Source organism: Pristiophorus japonicus, unplaced genomic scaffold (genome assembly GCF_044704955.1).
Source record: "Pristiophorus japonicus isolate sPriJap1 unplaced genomic scaffold, sPriJap1.hap1 HAP1_SCAFFOLD_914, whole genome shotgun sequence".
Classification (NCBI taxonomy): Eukaryota; Metazoa; Chordata; class Chondrichthyes; family Pristiophoridae; genus Pristiophorus; species Pristiophorus japonicus.
Window position 1 is genome coordinate 1 of NW_027254840.1, and position 22,575 is coordinate 22,575.

A 22,575-nucleotide genomic window follows, 5' to 3' on the forward strand; every position below is an offset into this window, starting at 1 on the left:
GGGGTCAGTGTGTGGGGGTGGGGTCAGTGTGTGGGAGGGAGGTGTCAGTGTGTGGGGGAGGGGTCAGTGAGTGTGTGGGGGTGGGGTCAGTGTGTGGGGGTGGGGTCAGTAGTTGCACGGACCAATCTTGTTTCTTTCTGCCAGGTTCATCTTTGAGAATATCGGGAACAAGCGAGTGCTCACCATCAACCACTGCTCCCTGGCGGACGATGCGGCCTACCAGTGTGTGGTCGGGGACGAGAAAACCTTCACCGAGCTCTTCGTACGAGGTATTGAGGAACGTCACCCATCCTCCGACCCCACACACCCCCCAACCCTCACACACCCCCGACCCCCCACACTCCCCACCCCCACACCCCCCGACCCCCACCCCCCCCGACCCCCACACTCCACACCCCCAACCCCTCACACTCCCCACCCCCTCACACTCCCCACACACTCCCCGACCCCCACCCCCCCGACCCCCACACTCCCCACCCCCACCCCCTCACACTCCACCCCCCACCCCCTCACACTCCACCCCCCCACCCCCTCACACTCCCCACCCCCATCCCCACACACCCCCCGACCCCCACACCCCCCGACCTCCACACCCCCCGACCCCCACATCCCCTGACCCCCACACACCCCCGACCCCCACAACCCGTGACCCCCACACCCCCGATCCCCACAGCCCCTGACCCCAACACCCCCCGACCCCCACACCCCCCGACCCCCACACCCCCTGACCCCCACACCCCCCGACCCCCACACCCCCGACCCCCACACACCCCCCGACCCCCACACCCCCCGACCCCCACACCCCCTGACCCCCACACACCCGCGACCCCCACACCGCCCAATCCCCACACACCCCCGACCCCCACACCCGGCGACCCCCACACGCCGCGACCCCCACACACCCCCCGACCACCACACCCCCGACCCCCCACACTCCCCACCCCCACACTCTCACACTCCCCACACCCACAACCCCGACCCCCACACTCCCCACCCCCACCCCCTCACACTCACCACACCCACACCCCCCGACCCCCAACCCCCCGACCCCCACACTCCCCACCCCCACACCCTCACACTCCCCATACCCACACCCCCCGATCCCCACAGCCCCTGACCCCAACACCCCCCGACCCCCACACCCCCTGACCCCCACACCCCCCGACCCCCACACCCTCACACTCCCCATACCCACACCCCCCGACCCCCACCCCCCTGACCCCCACACTCCCCACCCCCACCCCCTCACACTCTCCACACCCACACCCCCCGACCCCCACCCCCCCGACCCCCACACTCCCCACCCCCACCCCCTCACACTCCCCACACCCACACCCCCCGACCCCCACACCCCCGACCCCCAACCCCCACACTCCCCACCCCCTCACACTCCACCCCCCCACCCCCTCACACTCCCCACCCCCATCCCCACACACTCCCCGACACCCACACCCCCCGACCCCCACACCCCCCGTCCCCACCCCCCCGACCCCCACACTCCCCACCCCCACCCCCTCACACTCTCCACACCCACACCCCCCGACCCCCACCACCCCGACCCCCACACTCCCCACCCCCACCCCCTCACACTCCCCACACCCACACCCCCCGACCCCCACACCCCCGACCCCCAACCCCCACACTCCCCACCCCCACCCCCTCACACTCCCCTCCCCACCCCCTCACACTCCCCACCCCCATCCCCACACACTCCCCGACCCCCACACCCCCCGACCCCCACACCCCCCCGACCCCAACCCCCCGACCCCCACACTCCCCACCCCCACCCCCACCCCCTCACACTCCACACCCCCACCCCCTCACACTCCCCACCCCTATCCCCACACACTCCCCGACCCCCACCCCCCCGACCCCCACACTCCACACCCCCACCCCCTCACACTCCCCACCCCACCCCCTCACACTCCCCACCCCCACCCCCTCACACTCCACACCACCACCCCCTCCACACTCCCCACCCCCCACCCCCTCCACACCCCCACCCCCTCACACTCCCCACTCCCATCCCCACACACTCCCCGACCCCCACCCCCCCCGACCCCCACACCCCCCGACCCCCACCCCCCGACACCCACCCCCGACCCCCACACTCCCCACCCCCACCCCCTCACGCTCCCCACCCCCACCCCCTCACACTCCCCACCCCCACCCCCTCACACTCCACACCCCCACCCCCTCACACTCCACACCCCCATCCCCACACACTTCCCGACCCCCACCCCCCCGACCCCCACACTCCACACCCCCACACTCCACACCCCCATCCCACACACTCCCCGACCCCCACACCCCTGACCCCCACACTCCACACCCCACACTCCACACCCCCCATCCCCCACACTCCCCGACCCCCACACCCCTGACCCCCACACCCCAGACCCCCACACCCCCGACCCCCACACCCCCCAACCCCCACACACCCCCAACCCCCACACCCCGTGACCCCCACACCCCTGACCCCCCCTCGACCCCCGATCCCCGCACACCCGCCGACCCTCACACTCCCCCGACCCCCACACCCCCCCGACCCCCACACCCCCCGGCCCCCACACCCTCCGACCCCACACCCCCCCGACCCCCACACACCCCCGACCCCCACACCCCCGACCCCCACACCCCCCGACCCCCACACACCCCCGACCCCCACACCCCGTGACCCCCACACCCCCGACCCCCCCTCGACCCCCGATCCCCGCACACCCGCCGACCCTCACACTCCCCCGACCCCCACACCCCCCGGCCCCCACACCCTCCGACCCCACACCCCCCCGACCCCCACACCCCCCCGACCCCCACACCCCCCGACCCCCACACCCCCGATCCTCACACCCCCCGACCCCCACACCCCCGACCCCCACACCCCCCGGCCCCCACACCCTCCGACCCCACACCCCCCCGACCCCCACACCCCCCCGACCCCCACACCCCCCGACCCCCACACCCCCGATCCTCACACCCCCCGACCCCCACACCCCCGACCCCCACACCCCCCGACCCCCACACCCCCGACCCCCACACCCTCCGAGCCCCACACCCCCCGAGCCCCACACTCCCACAGCCCCCCCACACCACTCACACCACGTTACCCCCACACCCCCCGGCCCCAAACCCCCCAACCCTCACACCCCCCGACCCCCATACTCCCCGATTTCCACACCCCTGACCCCACACTGAGCCCCCGTGAGCCCGAACCCAACCCATCCACCACACCACCCGACCGATCCCCTGATCCGAGCTGCCCCGACTTTTACCTGACTCCGACCGAGGTCTGACGACAATCAGTCTGTGGGAGGTGAGGGGGGTGTTGCAGTGTCTGTGGAGCTGGGGCTGTCTGTGTGGGGTGGGGAGTGTGTGGGGTGGGGGGAGTGTATGGTGGGGGGAGTGTGTGTGTTGGGGAGTGTGTGTGTTCGGGGTGGGGGGACTGTGTGTGTGGGGTGGGGGGCAGTGTGTGTGGGGGGGTGGGTGCAGTGTATCCAGGCAGGGTGGGGGTGGGCTCTCTGTGTCCATGCTGACCCCTTGCCCTTTCTCCTGACAGAGCCCCCGGTGTTGATAATGAAGCCCCTGGAGGATCAGGCAGTGATGGTGGGCGAGCGAGTGGAGTTTGAGCTGGAGGTGTCTGAGGAAGGAGCCCTGGTCAAATGGTAGGAGGCACGGTTCAGGCGGACACTACACCCCATCACACTGAGCGCGTGCGGTACAGGCGGACACTACACCCCGTCACACTGAGCAAGAGCGGTACAGGCGGACACTACACCCGTCTCACTGAGCGCGAGCGGCACAGGCGGACATTACACCCCGTCACACTGAGCGCGAGCGGTACAGGCGGACATTACACCCCGTCACACTGAGCGCGAGCGGTACAGGCGGAGTTTGCAGGAGAGGTTAGATGTGGGATCAGCACGTGGTGTGTCACCGGGTATGAGTGGGCTACAGCCAGGGCAGGGGGAAAGTGTAGGGCAGGTTCCAACTCACCGGATGGTGAGGTCGCTCACATACTCTGCTGCAGAGGACTCAGGTGAGGACTTCGATGGGGCGGTCTACAGAATATCGCTGATGGGTTTGCACAACGAAATGCTTGATCAGTGGCAGGCGTGTCAGATAGTCCGAGTGCAATGTGAAGGAGCATGGAGGAGTCCGGCTCCAGCCTTGCACAGGGCTTTGGGCAGGAGCTTGGAGCCCGACCTTTCCAGCGTGGGAGGGGTGGGCAGATCCATTAGCACACTTGTAGACCCACCCATTATGCCACAGCGTCTGACGGCCGATGTCCCAGCTTCCAGTGCAGCACAAGCAGCAGCCACCCAAGGTGGGAGTGCTGCAGAGGAAGCTCAGACTGCTCTCCTTGTCACCGCGAGCAGCTGAGCTGGAGAAAGCGGACAAGGAGGCAGGGCAGAGGGAACCCAGACAGTCCCTTTCTGCCGGGCTGTCCATGATCCACCCATCCGACTGTGGGACCAGTGAACGCAGCCCCAATTCCCCATTCAACAATATTCCCCACATTACCTTCCCCCTGTTACTGACCATCACAACGTCCTCTTGGACACAGTGTCTAAATACAACCCAGCACCAAGTAAATATTCCAATCCAACTTTATACATCAATCCATCCAAAATTACACAACAAATCAATGAATTACCCTATGCATTCCTTGTCTCCCCCGTGTGCCTTTGCCTGTCCAAGTGCCCCTATGCTGTGCTACCCCGCGGATGGAGGAAAGCTGCAGATGGCCCTGCAGGATGATCTCGAGCAGCTCTGGGCCTAGAAGGCCCGTCGCAGACTGCACCACCTCGGCCTGGGGGGCAGCAGTCTGAGTTGGCGGGAAGGGAGGATTAAAGCTGTCGTCCTGAGAGAGGAGAGTATTTACAAGCTAAACGGAGCCATTGCCACCCCATGGACAGAGCTTCAGCAACCCCAGGAATCTGCTGGGACACCCTACAAGCCCCGTTCCACACTGGTAAACAGTGGCAGTAGTCCAACTTTGTACGGGAGCAGTCTGTCTGGGGCCAGTGAGTCTGTCTGGGGCCAGTGAGCCTGTCTGGGGCCAGTGAGCCTGTCTGGGGCCAGTGAGCCTGTCTGGGGGCAGTGAGCCTGTCTAGGGGCAGTGAGCCTGTCTAGGGGCAGTGAGCCTGTCTGGGGCCAGTGAGTCTGTCTGGGGCCAGTGAGCCTGTCTGGGGCCAGTGAGCCTGTCTGGGGCCAGGGTCTGGGGCCAGTGAGCCTGTCTGGGGCAGTGAGCCTGTCTGGGGCAAGTGAGCCTGTCTGGGGCAAGTGAGCCTGTCTGGGGCAAGTGAGCCTGTCTGGGGCCAGTGAGCCTGTCTGGGGCCAGTGAGCCTGTCTGGGGCCACTGAGCCTGTCTGGGGCCAGGGTCTGGGGCCAGTGAGTCTGTCTGGGGCCAGTGAGTCTGTCTGGGGGCAGTGAGTCTATCTGGGGCCAGTGAGTCTGTCTGGGGCCAGTGAGTCTGTCTGGGGCCAGTGAGTCTGTCTGGGGCCAGTGAGTCTGTCTGGGGCCAGTGAGTCTGTCTGGGGGCAGTGAGTCTGTCTGGGGCGAGTGAGCCTGTCTGGGGCGAGTGAGCCTGTCTGGGGCCAGTGAGCCTGTCTGGGGCCAGTGAGCCTTACTGGGGCCGGTGAGTCTGTCTGGGGGCAGTCGGTCTGGGGCCTGGTACTGTGAGTGTGAAATCGAGTACTGGTGCTGTGACTGTGAAATCGAGTACTGGTGCTGTGAGTGTGAAATCGAGTACTGGTGCTGTGAGTGTGAAATCGAGTACTGGTGCTGTGAGTGTGAAATCGAGTACTGGTGCTGTGAGTGTGAAATCGAGTACTGGTGCTGTGAGTGTTAAATCGAGTACTGGTGCTGTGAGTGTGAAATCGAGTACGGTGAGTGTGAAATCGAGTACTGGTGCTGTGAGTGTGAAATCGAGTACTGGTGCTGTGAGTGTGAAATCGAGTACTGGTGCTGTGAGTGTGAAATCGAGTACTGGTGCTGTGATTGTTAAATCAAGTACTGGTGCTGTGAGTGTGAAATCGAGTACGGTGAGTGTGAAATCGAGTACTGGTGCTGTGAGTGTGAAATCGAGTACTGGTGCTGTGAGTGTGAAATCGAGTACTGGTGCTGTGAGTGTTAAATCGAGTACTGGTGCTGTGAGTGCGAAATCGAGTAATGGAATTGTGAGTGTGAAATCGAGTCCTGGTACTGTGAGTGTGAAGTCGAGTACTGGAACTGTGAGTGTGAAATTGAGTACTGGTGCTGTGAGTGTGTAATCGAGCAATGGAATTGTGAGTGTGAAATTGAGCACTGGTGCTGTGAGTGTGAAATCGAGTACTGGTACTGAGTGTGAAATCGAGTACTGGTACTGTGAGTGTGAAATCGAGTACTGGTGCTGTGAGTGTGAAATCGAGTGCTGGTGCTGTGAGTGTGAAATCGAGTACGGTGAGTGTGAAATCGAGTACTGGTGCTGTGAGTGTGAAATCGAGTACTGGTACTGTGAGTGTGAAATCGAGTCCTTGTGCTTTGTGTGTGAAATCGAGGACTGGTGCTGTGAGTGTGAAATCGAGTACTAGTATTGTTAGCGTGAAATCGACTACTCGTGCTGTGAGTGTGAAATCGAGTCCTTGTGCAGTGAGTGTGAAATCGAGTACTGGTGCAGTGTGTGTGAAATCGAGTACTGGTGCTGTGAGTGTGAAATCGAGTACTGGTACTGTGAGTGTGAAATCGAGTACTGGTACTGTGAGTGTGAAATCGAGTACTGGTGCTGTGAGTGTGAAATCGAGTCCTGGTACTGTGAGTGTGAAATCGACTACTGGTGCTGTGAGTGTGAAATCGAGTACGGTGAGTGTGAAATCGAGTACTGGTGCTGTGAGTGTGAAATTGAGTACTGGTACTGTGAGTGTGAAATCGAGTCCTTGTGCTTTGTGTGTGAAATCGAGGACTGGTGCTGTGAGTGTGAAATCGAGTACTAGTATTGTGAGCGTGAAATCGACTACTCGTGCTGTGAGTGTGAAATCGAGTCCTTGTGCAGTGAGTGTGAAATCGAGTACTGGTGCAGTGTGTGTGAAATCGAGTACTGGTGCTGTGAGTGTGAAATCGAGTACTGGTGCTGTGAGTGTGAAATCGAGTTCTGGTACTGTGAGTGTGAAATCGAGTACTGGTGCTGTGAGTGTGAAATCGAGTACTGGTACTGTGAATGTGAAATCGAGTACTGGTACTATGAGTGTGAAATCGAGTACAGGTACTGTGAGTGTGAAATCGAGAACTGGTGCTGTGAGTGTGAAATCGAGTACTGGTACTGTGAGTGTGAAATCGAGGACTGGTACTGTGAGTGTGAAATCGAGTACTGGTACTGTGAGTGTGAAATCGAGTACTGGTGCTGTGAGTGTGAAATCGAGTACTGGTACTGTGAATGTGAAATCGAGTACTGGTACTGTGAGTGTTAAATCGAGTACTGGTACTGTGACTGTGAAATCGAGTACTGGTAATGTGAGTGTGAAATCGAGTTCTGGTGCTGTGAGTGTGAAATCGAGTACTTTTACTGTGAGTGTGAAATCGAGTACTGGTGCTGTGAGTGTGAAATCGAGGACTGGTACTGTGAGTGTGAAATCGAGTACTGGTACTGTGAGTGTGAAATCGAGTACTGGTACTGTGAGTGTGAAATCGAGGTCTGGTGCTGTGAGTGTGAAATCGAGTACTGGTACTGTGAGTGTGAAATCGAGTACTGAGAGTGTGAAATCGAGTACTGGTACTGTCAGTGTGAAATCGAGGACTGGTACTGTGAGTGTGAAATCGAGTACTGGTATTGTGAGTGTGAAATTGAGTACTGGTACTGTGAGTGTGAAATCGACTACTGGTGCTGTGAGTGTGAAATCGAGTACTGGTGCTGTGAGTGTGAAATCGAGTACTGGTGCTGTGAGAGTGAAATCGAAAACTGTTACTGTGAGTGTGAAATCGAGTACTGGTACTGTGAGTGTGAAATCGAGTACTGGGACTGTGAGTGTGAAATCGAGTAATGGAATTGTGAGTGTGAAATTGAGTACTGGTGCTGTGAGTGTGAAATCGAGTACTGGTACTGTGAGTGTGAAATCGAGTACTGGTACTGTGAGTGTGAAATTGAGTACTGGTGCTGTGAGTGTGAAATCGAGTACTGGTGCTGTGAGTGTGAAATCGAGTACTGGTACTGTGAGTGTGAAATCGAGTACTGGTGTTGTGAGTGTGAAATCGAGTACTGGTGCTGTGTGTATGAAATCGAGTACTGGTACTGTGAGTGTGAATTCGAGTACTGGTGCTGTGAGTGTGAAATCGAGAACTGGTGCTGTGAGTGTGAAATCGAGTACTGGTACTGTGAGTGTGAAATCGAGTAATGGAATTGTGAGTGTGAAATCGTATATTGGTACTGTGAGTGTAAAATCGAATACTGGTACTGTGAGTGTGAAATCGAGTACTGCTGCTGTGAGTGTGAAATCGAGTACTGGTACTGTGAGTGTGAAATTGAGCACAGGTGCTGTGAGTGTGAAAACGAGTAATGGAATTGTGAGTGTGAAATCGAGTCCTGGTGCTGTGAGTGTGAAATCGAGTATTGGAATTGTGAGTGTGAAATCGAGTACTGGTGCTGTGAGTGTGAAATCGAGTACTGGTACTGTGAGTGTGAAATCGAGTACTGGTGCTGAGAGTGTGAAATCGAGTCCTGGTGCTGTCAGTGTGTAATCGAGTAATGGAATTGTGAGTGTGAAATTGAGTACTGGTGCTGTGAGTGTGAAATTGAGTGCTGGTACTGAGAGTGTGAAATCGAGTACTGGTACTGTGAGTGTGAAATTGAGTACTGGTACTGTGAGTGTGAAATTGAGTGCTGGTGCTGTGAGTGTGGAATCGAATACTGGTACTGTGAGTGTGAAATCGAGTACTGGTACTGTGAGTGTGTAATCGAGTACTGGTACTGTGAGTGTGAAAAAGAGTACTGGTGCTGTGAGTGTGAAATCGAGTACTGGTGCTGTGAGTGTGAAATCGAGTACTGGTGCTGTGAGTGTGAAATTGAGTACTGGTGCTGTGAGTGTGAAGTCGAGTACTGGTGCTGTGAGTGTGAAATCGAGTACTGGTAATGTGAGTGTGAAATTGAGTACTGGTGCTGTGAGAGTGAAATCGAGTACTGGTGCTGTAAGTGTGAAATCGAGAACTGTTACTGTGAGTGTGAAATCGAGTACTGGTGCTGAGACTGTGAAATCGAGTCGTGGTGCTGTCAGTGTGTAATCGAGTAATGGAATTGTGAGTGTGAAATTGAGTACTGGTGCTGTGAGTGTGAAATTGAGTGCTGGTACTGAGAGTGTGAAATCGAGTACTGGTACTGTGAGTGTGAAATTGAGTACTGGTACTGTGAGTGTGAAATTGAGTGCTGGTGCTGTGAGTGTGGAATCGAATACTGGTACTGTGAGTGTGAAATCGAGTACTGGTACTGTGAGTGTGAAAAAGAGTACTGGTGCTGTGAGTGTGAAATCGAGTACTGGTGCTTTGAGTGTGAAATCGAGTACTGGTGCTGTGAGTGTGAAATCGAGTACTGGTGCTGTGAGTGTGAAATCGAGTACTGGTGCTTTGAGTGTGAAATCGAGTACTGGTGCTGTGAGTGTGAAATCGAGTACTGGTGCTGTGAGTGTGAAATTGAGTACTGATACTGTGAGTGTGAAATCGATTACTGGTGCTGTGAGTGTGAAATCGAGTACTGGTACTGTGAGTGTGAAATCAAGTACTGGTGCTGTGAGTGTGAAATCGAGTACTGGTGCTGTGAGTGTGAAATTGAGTACTGGTGCTGTGAGAGTGAAATCGAGTACTGGTACTGTGAGTGTGAAATCGATTACTGCTGCTGCGAGTGTGAAATCGAGTACTGGTACTGTGAGTGCGAGGTCGAGTACTGGTACTGTGAGTGTGAACTCGAGTACTGGTGCTGTGAGTGTGAAATCGAGTACTGGTGCTGTGAGTGTGAAATCGAGTACTGGTACTGTGAGTGTGAAATCGAGCACCGGTGCTGTGAGTGTGAAATCGAGTACTGGTGCTGTGAGTGCGAGGTCGAGTACTGGTACTGTGAGTGTGAACTCGAGTACTGGTGCTGTGAGTGTGAAATCGAGCACCGGTGCTGTGAGTGTGAAATCGAGTACTGGTGCTGTGAGTGCGAGGTCGAGTACTGGTACTGGTGCTGTGAGTGTGAAATCGAGTAGTGGTGCTGTGAGTGCGAGGTCGAGTACTGGTACTGTAAGTGTGAACTCGAGTACTGGTGCTGTGAGTGTGAAATCGAGTACTGGTGCTGTGAGTGTGAAATCGAGTACTGGTGCTGTGAGTGTGAAATCGAGTACTGGTGCTGTGAGTGTGAAATCGAGTACTGGTGCTGTGAGTGTGGAATCGAGTACTATTACTGTGAGTGTGAAATCGAGTACTGGTACTGTGAGTGTGAAATCGAGTACTGTTACTGTGAGTGTGAAATCGAGTAATGGAATTGTGAGTGTGAAATCGAGTATTGGTACTGTGAGTGTAAAATCGAATACAGGTACTGTGAGTGTGAAATCGAGTACTGGTGCTGTGAGTGTGAAATCTAGTACTGGTACTGTGAGTGTGAAATTGAGCACAGGTGCTGTGAGTGTGAAATCTAGTACTGGTACTGTGAGTGTGAAATTGAGCACAGGTGCTGTGAGTGTGAAAACGAGTCTGGGAATTGTGAGTGTGAAATCGAGTCCTGGTGCTGTGAGTGTGAAATTGCGTACTGGTACTGTGAGTGTGAAATCGAGTATTGGTGCTGTGAGTGTGAAATCGAGTTCTGGTGCTGTGAGTGTGAAATCGAGTCCTGGTGCTGTGAGTGTGAAATCGAGGACTGGTACTGTGAGTGTGAAATCGAGTACTGGTACTGTGAGTGTGAAATCGAGTACTGGTGCTGTGAGTGAGAAATCGAGTACTGGTGCTGTGAGTGTGAAATCGAGGACTGGTACTGTGAGTGTGAAATCGAGTACTGGTGCTGTGAGTGTGAAATCGAGTACTGGTGCTGAGAGTGTGAAATCGAGTACTGGTGCTGTGAGTGTGAAATCGAGTACTGGTGCAGTGAGTGTGAAATCGAGTACTCGAGCTGTGAGTGTGAAATCGAGTAATTGTGCTGTGAATGTGAAATCGAGTACTGGTACTGTGAGTGTGAAATCGAGTACTGGTGCTGTGAGTGTGAAATCGAGTACTGGTACTGTGAGTGTGAAATCGAGTACTGCTGCTGTGAGTGTGAAATCGAGGACTGGTACTGTGAGTGTGAAATCGAGGACTGGTACTGTGAGTGTGAAATCGAGTACTGGTGCTGTGAGTGTGAAATCGAGTACTGGTACTGTGAGTGTGAAATCGAGTACTGGTGCTGTGAGTGTGAAATCGAGTACTGGTGCTGTGAGTGTGAAATCGAGTACTGGTGCTGTGAGTGTGAAATCGAGTACTGGTGCTGTGAGGGTGAGATCGAGTACTGGTGCTGTGAGTTTTAAATCGAGTCCTGGACTGTGAGTGTGAAATCGAGTCCTGGTAATGTGAGTGAAATCGAGTACTGGTGCTGTGAGTGTGAAATCGAGTACGAGTATTGTGAGAGTGAAATCGAGTACTGGTGCTTTGAGTGTGAAATCGAGTACTGGTGCTGTGAGTGTGAAGTCGGGTACTGGTGCTGTGAGTGTGAAATCGAGTTCTGGTGCTGTGAGAGTGAATCGAGTAATGGAATTGTGAGTGTGCAAGCGAGTACTAGGACTGTGAGTGTGAAATCGAGTACTGGTACTGTGAGAGTGAAATCGAGTATTGGTACTGTGAGTGTGAAATCGAGTACTGTTGCTGTGAGTGTGAAATCGAGTACTATTACTTTGAGTTTGAAATCGAGTACTATTACTGTGAGTGTGAAATTGAGTACTATTACTGTGAGTGTGAAATCGAGTACTATTACTGTGAGTGTGAAATCGAGTGCTGTTGCTGTGAGTGTGAAATCGAGTAATGGAATTGTGAGTGTGAAATCGAGTACTGGTACTGTGAGTGTGAAATCGAGTAATGGAATTGTGAGTGTGAAATTGAGTACTGGTACTGTGAGTGTGAAATCGAGTACTGGTACTGTGAGTGTGAAATCGAGTACTGGTACTGTGAGTGTAAAATCAAGTACTGGTACTGTGAGTGTGAAATCGAGTACTGGTACTGTGAGTGTTAAATCGAGTACTGGTACTGTGAGTGTGAAATCGAGTACTGGTGCTGTGAGTGTCAAATCGAGTACTGGTACTGTGGGTGTGAAATCGAGTACTGGTGCCTTGAGTGTGAAATCGAGTACTGGTGCTGTGAGTGTGAAATCGAGTCCTGGTATTGTGAGTGAAATCGAGTGCTAGTACTGTGAGTGTGAAATCGAGTCCTGGTACTGTGAGTGTGAAATCGAGTACTGGTACTGTGAGTGTTAAATCGAGTCCTGGTGCTGTGAGTGTGAAATCGAGTACTGGTGCTGTGAGTGTTAAATCGAGTACTGGTGCTGTGAGTGTGAAATCGAGTACTGGTGCTGTGAGTGTGAAATCGAGTACTGGTACTGTGAGTGTGAAATCAAGTACTGGTGCTGTGAGTGTGAAATCGACTACTTGTGCTGTGAGTGTGAAATCGAGTACTGGTGCTGTGAGTGTGAAATCGAGTACAGGTACTGTGAATGTGAAATCGAGTGCTGGTGCTGTGAGTGTGAAATCGACTACTTGTGCTGTGAGTGTGAAATCGAGTACTGGTGCTGTGAGTGTGAAATCGAGTACAGGTACTGTGAGTGTGAAATCGAGTACTGGTGCTGTGAGTGTGAAATCGACTACTTGTGCTGTGAGTGTGAAATCGAGTACTGGTACTGTGAGTGTGAAATCGAGTACTGGTGCTGTGAGTGTGAAATCGAGTACTAGTGCTGTGAGTGTGAAATCGAGTACTGGTGCTGTGAGAGTGAAATCGAGTACTGGTACTGTGTGTGAAATCGAGGACTGTGAGTGTTAAATCTAGTGCTGGTACTGTGGGTGTGAAATCGAGTACTGGTGCTGTGAGTGTGAAATCAAGTACTGGTGCTGTGAGTGTGAAATCGAGTACTGGTGCTGTGAGTGTGAAATCGAGCACTGGTACTGTGTGTGTGAAATCGAGTACTGAAACTGTGAGTGTGAAATCGAGGACTGGTACTGTGAGTGTGAAATCGAGTACTGGTACTGTGAGTGTGAAATCGAGTACTGGTTCTGTGAGTGTAAAATCGAGTACTGGTATTGTGAGTGTGAAATCGAGTACTGTGAGTGTGAAATCGAGTACTGGTGCTGTGAGTGTGAAATCGAGTAGTGGTGCTGTGAGTGATAAATCGAGTACTGGTGCTGTGAGTGTGAAATCGAGTACAGGTACTGTGAATGTGAAATCGACTACTGGTGCTGTGAGTGTGAAATCGAGTACAGGTACTGTGAATGTGAAATCGACTACTGGTACTGTGAGTGTGAAATCGATTACTGGTGCTGTGAGTATGAAATCGAGTCCAAGTGCTGTGAGTGTGAAATCGAGTACTGGTGCTGTGAGTGTGAAATCGAGTACTGGTAATGTGAGTGTGAAATCGAGTACTGGTACTATGAGTGTGAAATCGAGTACTGGTACTGTGAGTGTGAAATCGAGTACTGGTGCTGTGAGTGTGAAATCGAGTACTGTGAGTGTGAAATCGAGTACTGGTGCTGTGAGTGTGAAATCGAGTACTGGTGCTGTGAGTGTGAAATCGAGTACTGGTGCTGTGAGTGTGAAATCGAGTACTGGTGCTGTGAGGGTGAGATCGAGTACTGGTGCTGTGAGTGTTAAATCGAGTCCTGGACTGTGAGTGTGAAATCGAGTCCTGGTAATGTGAGTGAAATCGAGTACTGGTGCTGTGAGTGTGAAATCGAGTACGAGTATTGTGAGAGTGAAATCGAGTACTGGTGCTTTGAGTGTGAAATCGAGTACTGGTGCTGTGAGTGTGAAGTCGGGTACTGGTGCTGTGAGTGTGAAATCGAGTTCTGGTGCTGTGAGAGTGAATCGAGTAATGGAATTGTGAGTGTGCAAGCGAGTACTAGGACTGTGAGTGTGAAATCGAGTACTGGTACTGTGAGAGTGAAATCGAGTATTGGTACTGTGAGTGTGAAATCGAGTACTGTTGCTGTGAGTGTGAAATCGAGTACTATTACTTTGAGTTTGAAATCGAGTACTATTACTGTGAGTGTGAAATCGAGTACTATTACTGTGAGTGTGAAATCGAGTACTATTACTGTGAGTGTGAAATCGAGTGCTGTTGCTGTGAGTGTGAAATCGAGTAATGGAATTGTGAGTGTGAAATCGAGTACTGGTACTGTGAGTGTGAAATCGAGTAATGGAATTGTGAGTGTGAAATCGAGTACTGGTACTGTGAGTGTGAAATCGAGTACTGGTACTGTGAGTGTGAAATCGAGTACTGGTACTGTGAGTGTGAAATCGAGTACTGGTGCTGTGAGTGTGAAATCGACGACTTGTGCTGTGAGTGTGAAATCGAGTACTGGTGCTGTGAGTGTGAAATCGAGTACAGGTACTGTGAATGTGAAATCGAGTACTGGTACTGTGAGTGTGAAATCGAGTACTGGTGCTGTGAGTGTGAAATCGAGTACTGGTGCTGTGAGTGTGAAATCGAGTACTGGTACTGTGAGTGTGAAATCGAATACTGGTACTGTTAGTGTGAAATCGAGTACTGGTGCTGTGAGAGTGAAATCGAGTACTGGTACTTTGTGTGAAATCGAGTACTGTGAGTGTTAAATCGAGTACTGGTACTGTGAGTGTGAAATCGAGTACTGGTACTTTGTGTGAAATCGAGTACTGTGAGTGTGAAATCGAGTACTGGTGCAGTGAGTGTGAAATCGAGTACTGGTACTGTGAGTGTGAAATCGAGTACTGAAACTGTGAGTGTGAAATCGAGTAATGGAATTGTGAGTGTGAAATCGAGTACTGGTACTGTGAGTGTGAAATCGAGTAATGGAACTGTGAGTGTGAAATCGAGTGCTGGTACTGTGAGTGTGAAATCGAGCACTGGTGCAGTGAGTGTGAAATCGAGTACCGGTACTGTGAGTGTGAAATCGAGTACTGGTGCTGTGAGTGTTAAATCGAGTACTGTGAGTGTGAAATCGAGTACTGGTACTGTGAGTGTGAAATCGAGTACTGGTGCTGTGAGTGTGAAATCGAGTACTGGTGCTGTGAGTGTGAAATCGAGTATTGGTGCTGTGAGTGTGAAATCGAGTCCTGGTGCTGTGAGTGTGAGATCGAGTACTGGTGCTGTGAGTGTTAAATCGAGTACTGGTACTGTGAGTGTGAAATCGAGTCCTGGTATTGTGAGTGAAATCGAGTACTGGTGCTGTGATTGTGAAATCGAGTACGACTATTGTGAGAGTGAAATCGAGTACTGGTGCTTTGAGTGTGAAATCGAGTACTGGTGCTTTGAGTGTGAAATCGAGTACTGGTGCTGTGAGTGTGAAATCGAGTACTGGTGCTGTGAGAGTGAAATCGAGTAATGGAATTGTGAGTGTGCAAGCGAGTACTAGGACTGTGAGTGTGAAATCGAGTACTGGTACTGTGAGAGTGGAATCGAGTATTGGTACTGTGAGTGTGAAATCGAGTACTGTTGCTGTGAGTGTGAAATCGAGTACTATTACTGTGAGTGTGAAATCGAGTACTATTACTGTGAGTGTGAAATCGAGTACTGGTACAGTGAGTGTGAAATCGAGCAATGGAATTGTGAGTGTGAAATCGAGTACTCGTACTGTGAGTGTGAAATCGAGTACTGGTACTGTGAGTGTGAAATCGAGTCCTGGTGTTGTGAGTGAAATCGAGTACTGGTACTGTGAGTGTGAAATCGAGTCCTGGTACTGTGAGTGTGAAATCGAGTACTGGAATTGTGAGTGTGAAATCGAGTACTGTGAGTGTGAAATCAAGTACTGGTGCTGTGAGAGTGAAATCGAGTACTGGTACTGTGAGTGTAAAATCTAGTACTGGTACTGTGAGTGTGAAATCGAGTACTGGTGCTGTGAGTGTGAAATCGACTGCTTGTGCTGTGAGTGTGAAATCGAGTACTGGTACTGTGAGTGTGAAATCGAGTACTGGTGCTGTGAGTGTGAAATCGAGTACTGGTGCTGTGAGTGTGAAATCGAGTACTGGTACTGTGAGTGTGAAATCGAATACTGGTACTGTTAGTGTGAAACCGAGTACTGGTGCTGTGAGAGTGAAATCGAGTACTGGTACTGTGTGTGAAATCGAGTACTGTGAGTGTTAAATCGTGTACTGGTACTGTGGGTGTGAAATCGAGTACTGGTGCTGTGAGTGTGAAATCAAGCACTGGTGCTGTGAGTGTGAAATCGAGTACTGGTACTGTGAGTGTGAAATCGAGTACTGAAACTGTGAGTGTGAAATCGAGTACTGGTACTGTGAGTGTGAAATCGAGTGCTGGTGCTGTGAGTGTGAAATCGAGTACTGTGAGTGTGAAATCGCGTACTGGTGCTGTGAGTGTGAAATCGAGTACTGGTGCTGTGAGTGTGAAATCAAGTACTGTGAGTGTGAAATCGAGTACTGGTGCTGTGAGTGTGAGATCGAGTACTGGTGCTGTGAGTGTTAAATCGAGTACTGGTACTGTGAGTGTGAAATCGAGTACTGGTATTGTGAGTGAAATCGAGTACTGGTGCTTTGAGTGTGAAATCGAGTACTGGTGCTTTGAGTGTGAAATCGAGTACTGGTGCTGTGAGTGTGAAATCGAGTACTGGTGCTGTGAGAGTGAAATCGAGTCATGAAATTGTGAGTGTGCAAGCGAGTACTAGGACTGTGAGTGTGAAATCGAGTACTATTGATGTGAGTGTGAAATCGAGTACTATTACTGTGAGTGTGAAATCGAGTGCTGTTGCTGTGAGTGTGAAATCGAGTAATGGAATTGTGAGTGTGAAATTGAGTACTGGTACTGTGAGTGTGAAATCGAGTACTGGTACTGTGAGTGTGAAATCGACTCCTGGTATTGCGAGTGAAATCGAGTACTGGTACTGTGAGTGTGAAATCGAGTACTGGAATTGTGAGTGTGAAATCGAGTACTGTGAGTGTGAAATCGAGTACTGGTGCTGTGAGTGTGAAATCGAGTACTGGTACTGTGAGTGTAAAATCGAGTACTGGTACTGTGAGTGTGAAATCGAGTACTGGTACTGTGAGTGTGAAATCGAGTACTGGTGCTGTGAGTGTGAAATCGACTACTTATGCTGTGAGTGTGAAATCGAGTACTGGTGCTGTGAGTGTGAAATCGAGTACTGGTGCTGTGAGTGTGAAATCGAGTACTGGTACTGTGATTGTGAAATCGAATACTGGTACTGTTCGTGTGAAACCGAGTACTGGTGCTGTGAGAGTGAAATCGAGTACTGGTACTGTGTGTGAAATCGAGTACTGTGAGTGTTAAATCGAGTACTGGTACTGTGGGTGTGAAATCGAGTACTGGTGCTGTGAGTGTGAAATCAAGCACTGGTGCTGTGAGTGTGAAATCGAGTACTGGTGCTGTGAGTGTGAAATCGAGTACTGGTACTGTGTGTGTGAAATCGAGTTCTGGTACTGTGAGTGTGAAATCGAGTACTGGTGCAGTGAGTGTGAAATCGAGCACTGGTACTGTGAGTGTGAAATCGAGTACTGAAAGTGTGAGTGTGAAATCGAGTACTGGTACTGTGAGTGTGAAATCGAGTACTGGTGCTGTGAGTGTGAAATCGAGTGCTGGTGCTGTGAGTGTGAAATCGAGTACTGTGAGTGTGAAATCGCTTACTGGTGCTGTGAGTGTGAAATCGAGTAGTGGTATTGTGAGTGTGAAATCGAGTACTGTGATTGTGAAATCGAGTACTGGTGCTGTGAGTGTGAAATCGAGTACTGTTGCTGTGAGTGTAAAATCGAGTACTGGTGCTGTGAGTGTGAAATAGAGCACTGGTACTGTGAGTGTGAAATCGAGTACTGGTACTGTGAGTGTGAAATCGAGTACTGGTGCTGTGAGAGTGAAATCAAGTACTGGTACTGTGTGTGAAATCGAGTACTGAGAGTGTTAAATCGAGTACTGGTACTGTGGGTGTGAAATCGAGTACTTGTACTGTGAGTGTGAAATCGAGTACTTGTACTGTGAGTGTGAAATCGAGGACTGGTGCTGTGAAAGTGAAATCGTGTGCTAGTATTGTGAGTGTGAAATCGACTACTCGTGCTGTGAGTGTGAAATCGAGTCCTTGTGCAGTGAGTGTGAAATCGAGTACTGGTGCTGAGTGTGAAATCGAGTACTGGTACTGTGGGTGTGAAATCGAGTACTGGTACTGTGGGTGTGAAATCGAGTACTGGTACTGTGAGTGTGAAATCGAGTTCTGGTACTGTGAGTGTGAAATCGAGTACTGGTGCAGTGAGTGTGAAATCGAGTACTGGTGCTGTGAGTGTGAAATCGAGTACTGAAACTGTGAGTGTGAAATCGAGTACTGGTACTGTGAGTGTGAAATCGAGTACTGGTACTGTGAGTGTGAAATCGAGTAGTGGTGCTGTGAGTGTGAAATCGAATGCTGGTGCTGTGAGTGTGAAATCGAGTACTGGTGCTAAGAGTGTGAAATCGAGTACTGGTGCAGTGAGGGTGAAATCGAGTACTAGTACTGTGAGGGTGAAATCGAGTATTGGTGCTGTGAGTGTGAAATCGAGTACTAGTACTGTGAGTGTGAAATCGAGTACTGGTACTGTGAGTGTGAAATCGAGTACTGGTACTGTGAGTGTGAAATCGAGTACTGTGAGTGTGAAATCGAGTACTGGTGCTGTGAGTGTGAAATCGAGTACTGGAATTGTGAGTGTGAAATCGAGTACTGTGAGTGTGAAATCGAGTACTGGTGCTGTGAGTGTGAAATCGAATACTGAAACTGTGAGTGTAAAATCGAGTACTGGTACTGTGAGTGTGAAATCGAGTACTGGTACTGTGAGTGTGAAATCGAGTACTGGTGCTGTGAGTGTGAAATCGAGTACTGGTGCTGTGAGTGTGAAATCGAGTACAGGTACTGTGAATGTGAAATCGAGTACTGGTACTGTGAGTGTGAAATCGAGTACTGGTGCTGTGAGTGTGAAATCGAGTACTGGTGCTGTGAGTGTGAAATCGAGTACTGGTGCTGTGAGTGTGAAATCGAGTACTGGTACTGTGAGTGTGAAATCGAATACTCGTACTGTTAGTGTGAAATCGAGTACTGGTGCTGTGAGAGTGAAATCGAGTACTGGTACTGTGTGTGAAATCGAGTACTGTGAGTGTTAAATCGAGTACTGGTACTGTGGGTGTGAAATCGAGTACTGGTGCTGTGAGTGTGAAATCGAGTACTGGTGCTGTGAGTGTGAAATCGAGTACAGGTACTGTGAATGTGAAATCGAGTACTGGTGCTGTGAGTGTGAAATCGACTACTTGTGCTGTGAGTGTGAAATCGAGTACTGGTGCTGTGAGTGTGAAATCGAGTACAGGTACTGTGAGTGTGAAATCGAGTACTGGTGCTGTGAGTGTGAAATCGACTACTTGTGCTGTGAGTGTGAAATCGAGTACTGGTACGGTGAGTGTGAAATCGAGTACTGGTGCTGTGAGTGTGAAATCGAGTACTAGTGCTGTGAGTGTGAAATCGAGTACTGGTACTGTGAGTGTGAAATCGAATACTGGTACTGTTAGTGTGAAATCGAGTACTGGTGCTGTGAGAGTGAAATCGAGTACTGGTACTGTGTGTGAAATCGAGGACTGTGAGTGTTAAATCTAGTGCTGGTACTGTGGGTGTGAAATCGAGTACTGGTGCTGTGAGTGTGAAATCAAGTACTGGTGCTGTGAGTGTGAAATCGAGTACTGGTGCTGTGAGTGTGAAATCGAGTACTGGTGCTGTGAGTGATAAATCGAGTACTGGTGCTGTGAGTGTGAAATCGAGTACTGGTGCTGTGAGTGTGAAATCGAGTACTGGTGCTGTGAGTGTGAAATCGAGTACTGGTGCTCTGAGTGTGAAATCGAGTACTGGTGCTGTGAGTGATAAATCGAGTACTGGTGCTGTGAGTGTGAAATCGAGTACAGGTACTGTGAATGTGAAATCGAGTACTGGTGCTGTGAGTGTGAAATCGATTACTGGTGCTGTGAGTATGAAATCGAGTCCTGGTGCTGTGAGTGTGAAATCGAGTACTGGTGCTGTGAGTGTGAAATCGAGTACTGGTACTGTGAGTGTGAAATCGAGTACTGGTACTATGAGTGTGAAATCGAGTACTGGTACTGTTAGTGTGAAATCGAGTACTGGTGCTGTGAGAGTGAAATCGAGTACTGGTACTGTGTGTGAAATCGAGGACTGTGAGTGTTAAATCTAGTGCTGGTACTGTGGGTGTGAAATCGAGTACTGGTGCTGTGAGTGTGAAATCAAGTACTGGTGCTGTGAGTGTGAAATCGAGTACTGGTGCTGTGAGTGTGAAATCGAGTACTGGTGCTGTGAGTGATAAATCGAGTACTGGTGCTGTGAGTGTGAAATCGAGTACTGGTGCTGTGAGTGTGAAATCGAGTACTGGTGCTGTGAGTGTGAAATCGAGTACTGGTGCTCTGAGTGTGAAATCGAGTACTGGTGCTGTGAGTGATAAATCGAGTACTGGTGCTGTGAGTGTGAAATCGAGTACAGGTACTGTGAATGTGAAATCGACTACTGGTACTGTGAGTGTGAAATCGATTACTGGTGCTGTGAGTATGAAATCGAGTCCTGGTGCTGTGAGTGTGAAATCGAGTACTGGTGCTGTGAGTGTGAAATCGAGTACTGGTACTGTGAGTGTGAAATCGAGTACTGGTACTATGAGTGTGAAATCGAGTACTGGTACTGTGAGTGTGAAATCGAGTACTGGTGATGTGAGTGTGAAATCGAGTGCTGTGAGTGTGAAATCGAGTACTGGTGCTGTGAGTGTGAAATCGAGTACTGGTGCTGTGAGTGTGAAATCGAGTACTGGTGCTGTGAGTGTGAAATCGAGTACTGGTGCTGTGAGGGTGAGATCGAGTACTGGTGCTGTGAGTGTTAAATCGAGTCCTGGACTGTGAGTGTGAAATCGAGTCCTGGTAATGTGAGTGAAATCGAGTAATGGTGCTGTGAGTGTGAAATCGAGTACGAGTATTGTGAGAATGAAATCGAGTACTGGTGCTTTGAGTGTGAAATCGAGTACTGGTGCTGTGAGTGTGAAGTCGGGTACTGGTGCTGTGAGTGTGAAATCGAGTTCTGGTGCTGTGAGAGTGAATCGAGTAATGGAATTGTGAGTGTGCAAGCGAGTACTAGGACTGTGAGTGTGAAATCGAGTACTGGTACTGTGAGAGTGAAATCGAGTATTGGTACTGTGAGTGTGAAATCGAGTACTGTTGCTGTGAGTGTGAAATCGAGTACTATTACTTTGAGTTTGAAATCGAGTACTATTACTGTGAGTGTGAAATCAAGTACTATTACTGTGAGTGTGAAATCGAGTACTATTACTGTGAGTGTGAAATCGAGTGCTGTTGCTGTGAGTGTGAAATCGAGTAATGGAATTGTGAGTGTGAAATCGAGTACTGGTACTGTGAGTGTGAAATCGAGTAATGGAATTGTGAGTGTAAAATCAAGTACTGGTACTGTGAGTGTGAAATCGAGTACTGGTACTGTGAGTGTGAAATCGAGTACTGTGAGTGTTAAATCGAGTACTGGTACTGTGTGTGTGAAATCGAATTCTGGTACTGTGAGTGTGAAATCGAGTACTGGTGCAGTGAGTGTGAAATCGAGTACTGGTACTGTGAGTGTGAAATCGAGTACTGAAACTGTGAGTGTGAAATCGAGTAATGGAATTGTGAGTGTGAAATCGAGTACTGGTACTGTGAGTGTGAAATCGAGTAATGGAACTGTGAGTGTGAAATCGAGTGCTGGTACTGTGAGTGTGAAATCGAGCACTGGTGCAGTGAGTGTGAAATCGAGTACCGGTACTGTGAGTGTGAAATCGAGTACTGGTGCTGTGAGTGTGAAATCGAGTACTGGTGCTAAGAGTGTGAAATCGAGTACTGATGCAGTGAGGGTGAAATCGAGTACTAGTACTGTGAGGGTGAAATCGAGCATTGGTGCTGTGAGTGTGAAATCGAGTACGAGTACTGTGAGTGTGAAATCGAGTACTGGTACTGTGTGTGTGAAATTGAGTACTGGTACTGTGAGTGTGAAATCGAGTACTGTGAGTGTGAAATCGAGTACTGGTACTGTGAGTGTGAAATCGAGTACTGGTGCTGTGAGTGTGAAATCGAGTACTGGTGCTGTGAGTGTGAAATCGAGTATTGGTGCTGTGAGTGTGAAATCGAGTCCTGGTGCTGTGAGTGTGAGATCGAGTACTGGTGCTGTGAGTGTTAAATCGAGTACTGGTACTGTGAGTGTGAAATCGAGTCCTGGTATTGTGAGTGAAATCGAGTACTGGTGCTGTGATTGTGAAATCGAGTACTGCTACTGTGAGTGTGAAATCGAGTACTGGTGCTGTGAGTGTGAAATCGAGTACTGGTGCTGTGAGTGTGAAATCGAGTACTGGTACTGTGAGTGTGAAATC

The 22,575-nt window shown here is 50.9% G+C and overlaps 1 protein-coding gene across 1 annotated transcript in view; it reads left to right on the top strand.

The window, feature by feature from the left end:
• Window positions 1-144: 144 nt before the first annotated feature.
• LOC139257839 (myosin-binding protein C, cardiac-type-like) overlaps window positions 145-22,575 on the top strand; it is a gene marked incomplete at both ends in the record, with an annotated part of 159,204 nt that continues 136,773 nt past the window's right edge. The window contains 2 exons of the mRNA XM_070874642.1: window positions 145-269; window positions 3,557-3,662. Of these exons, the coding sequence (XP_070730743.1) occupies window positions 145-269; window positions 3,557-3,662 (231 nt within the window). The remainder of the gene's footprint in view (window positions 270-3,556; window positions 3,663-22,575) is intronic.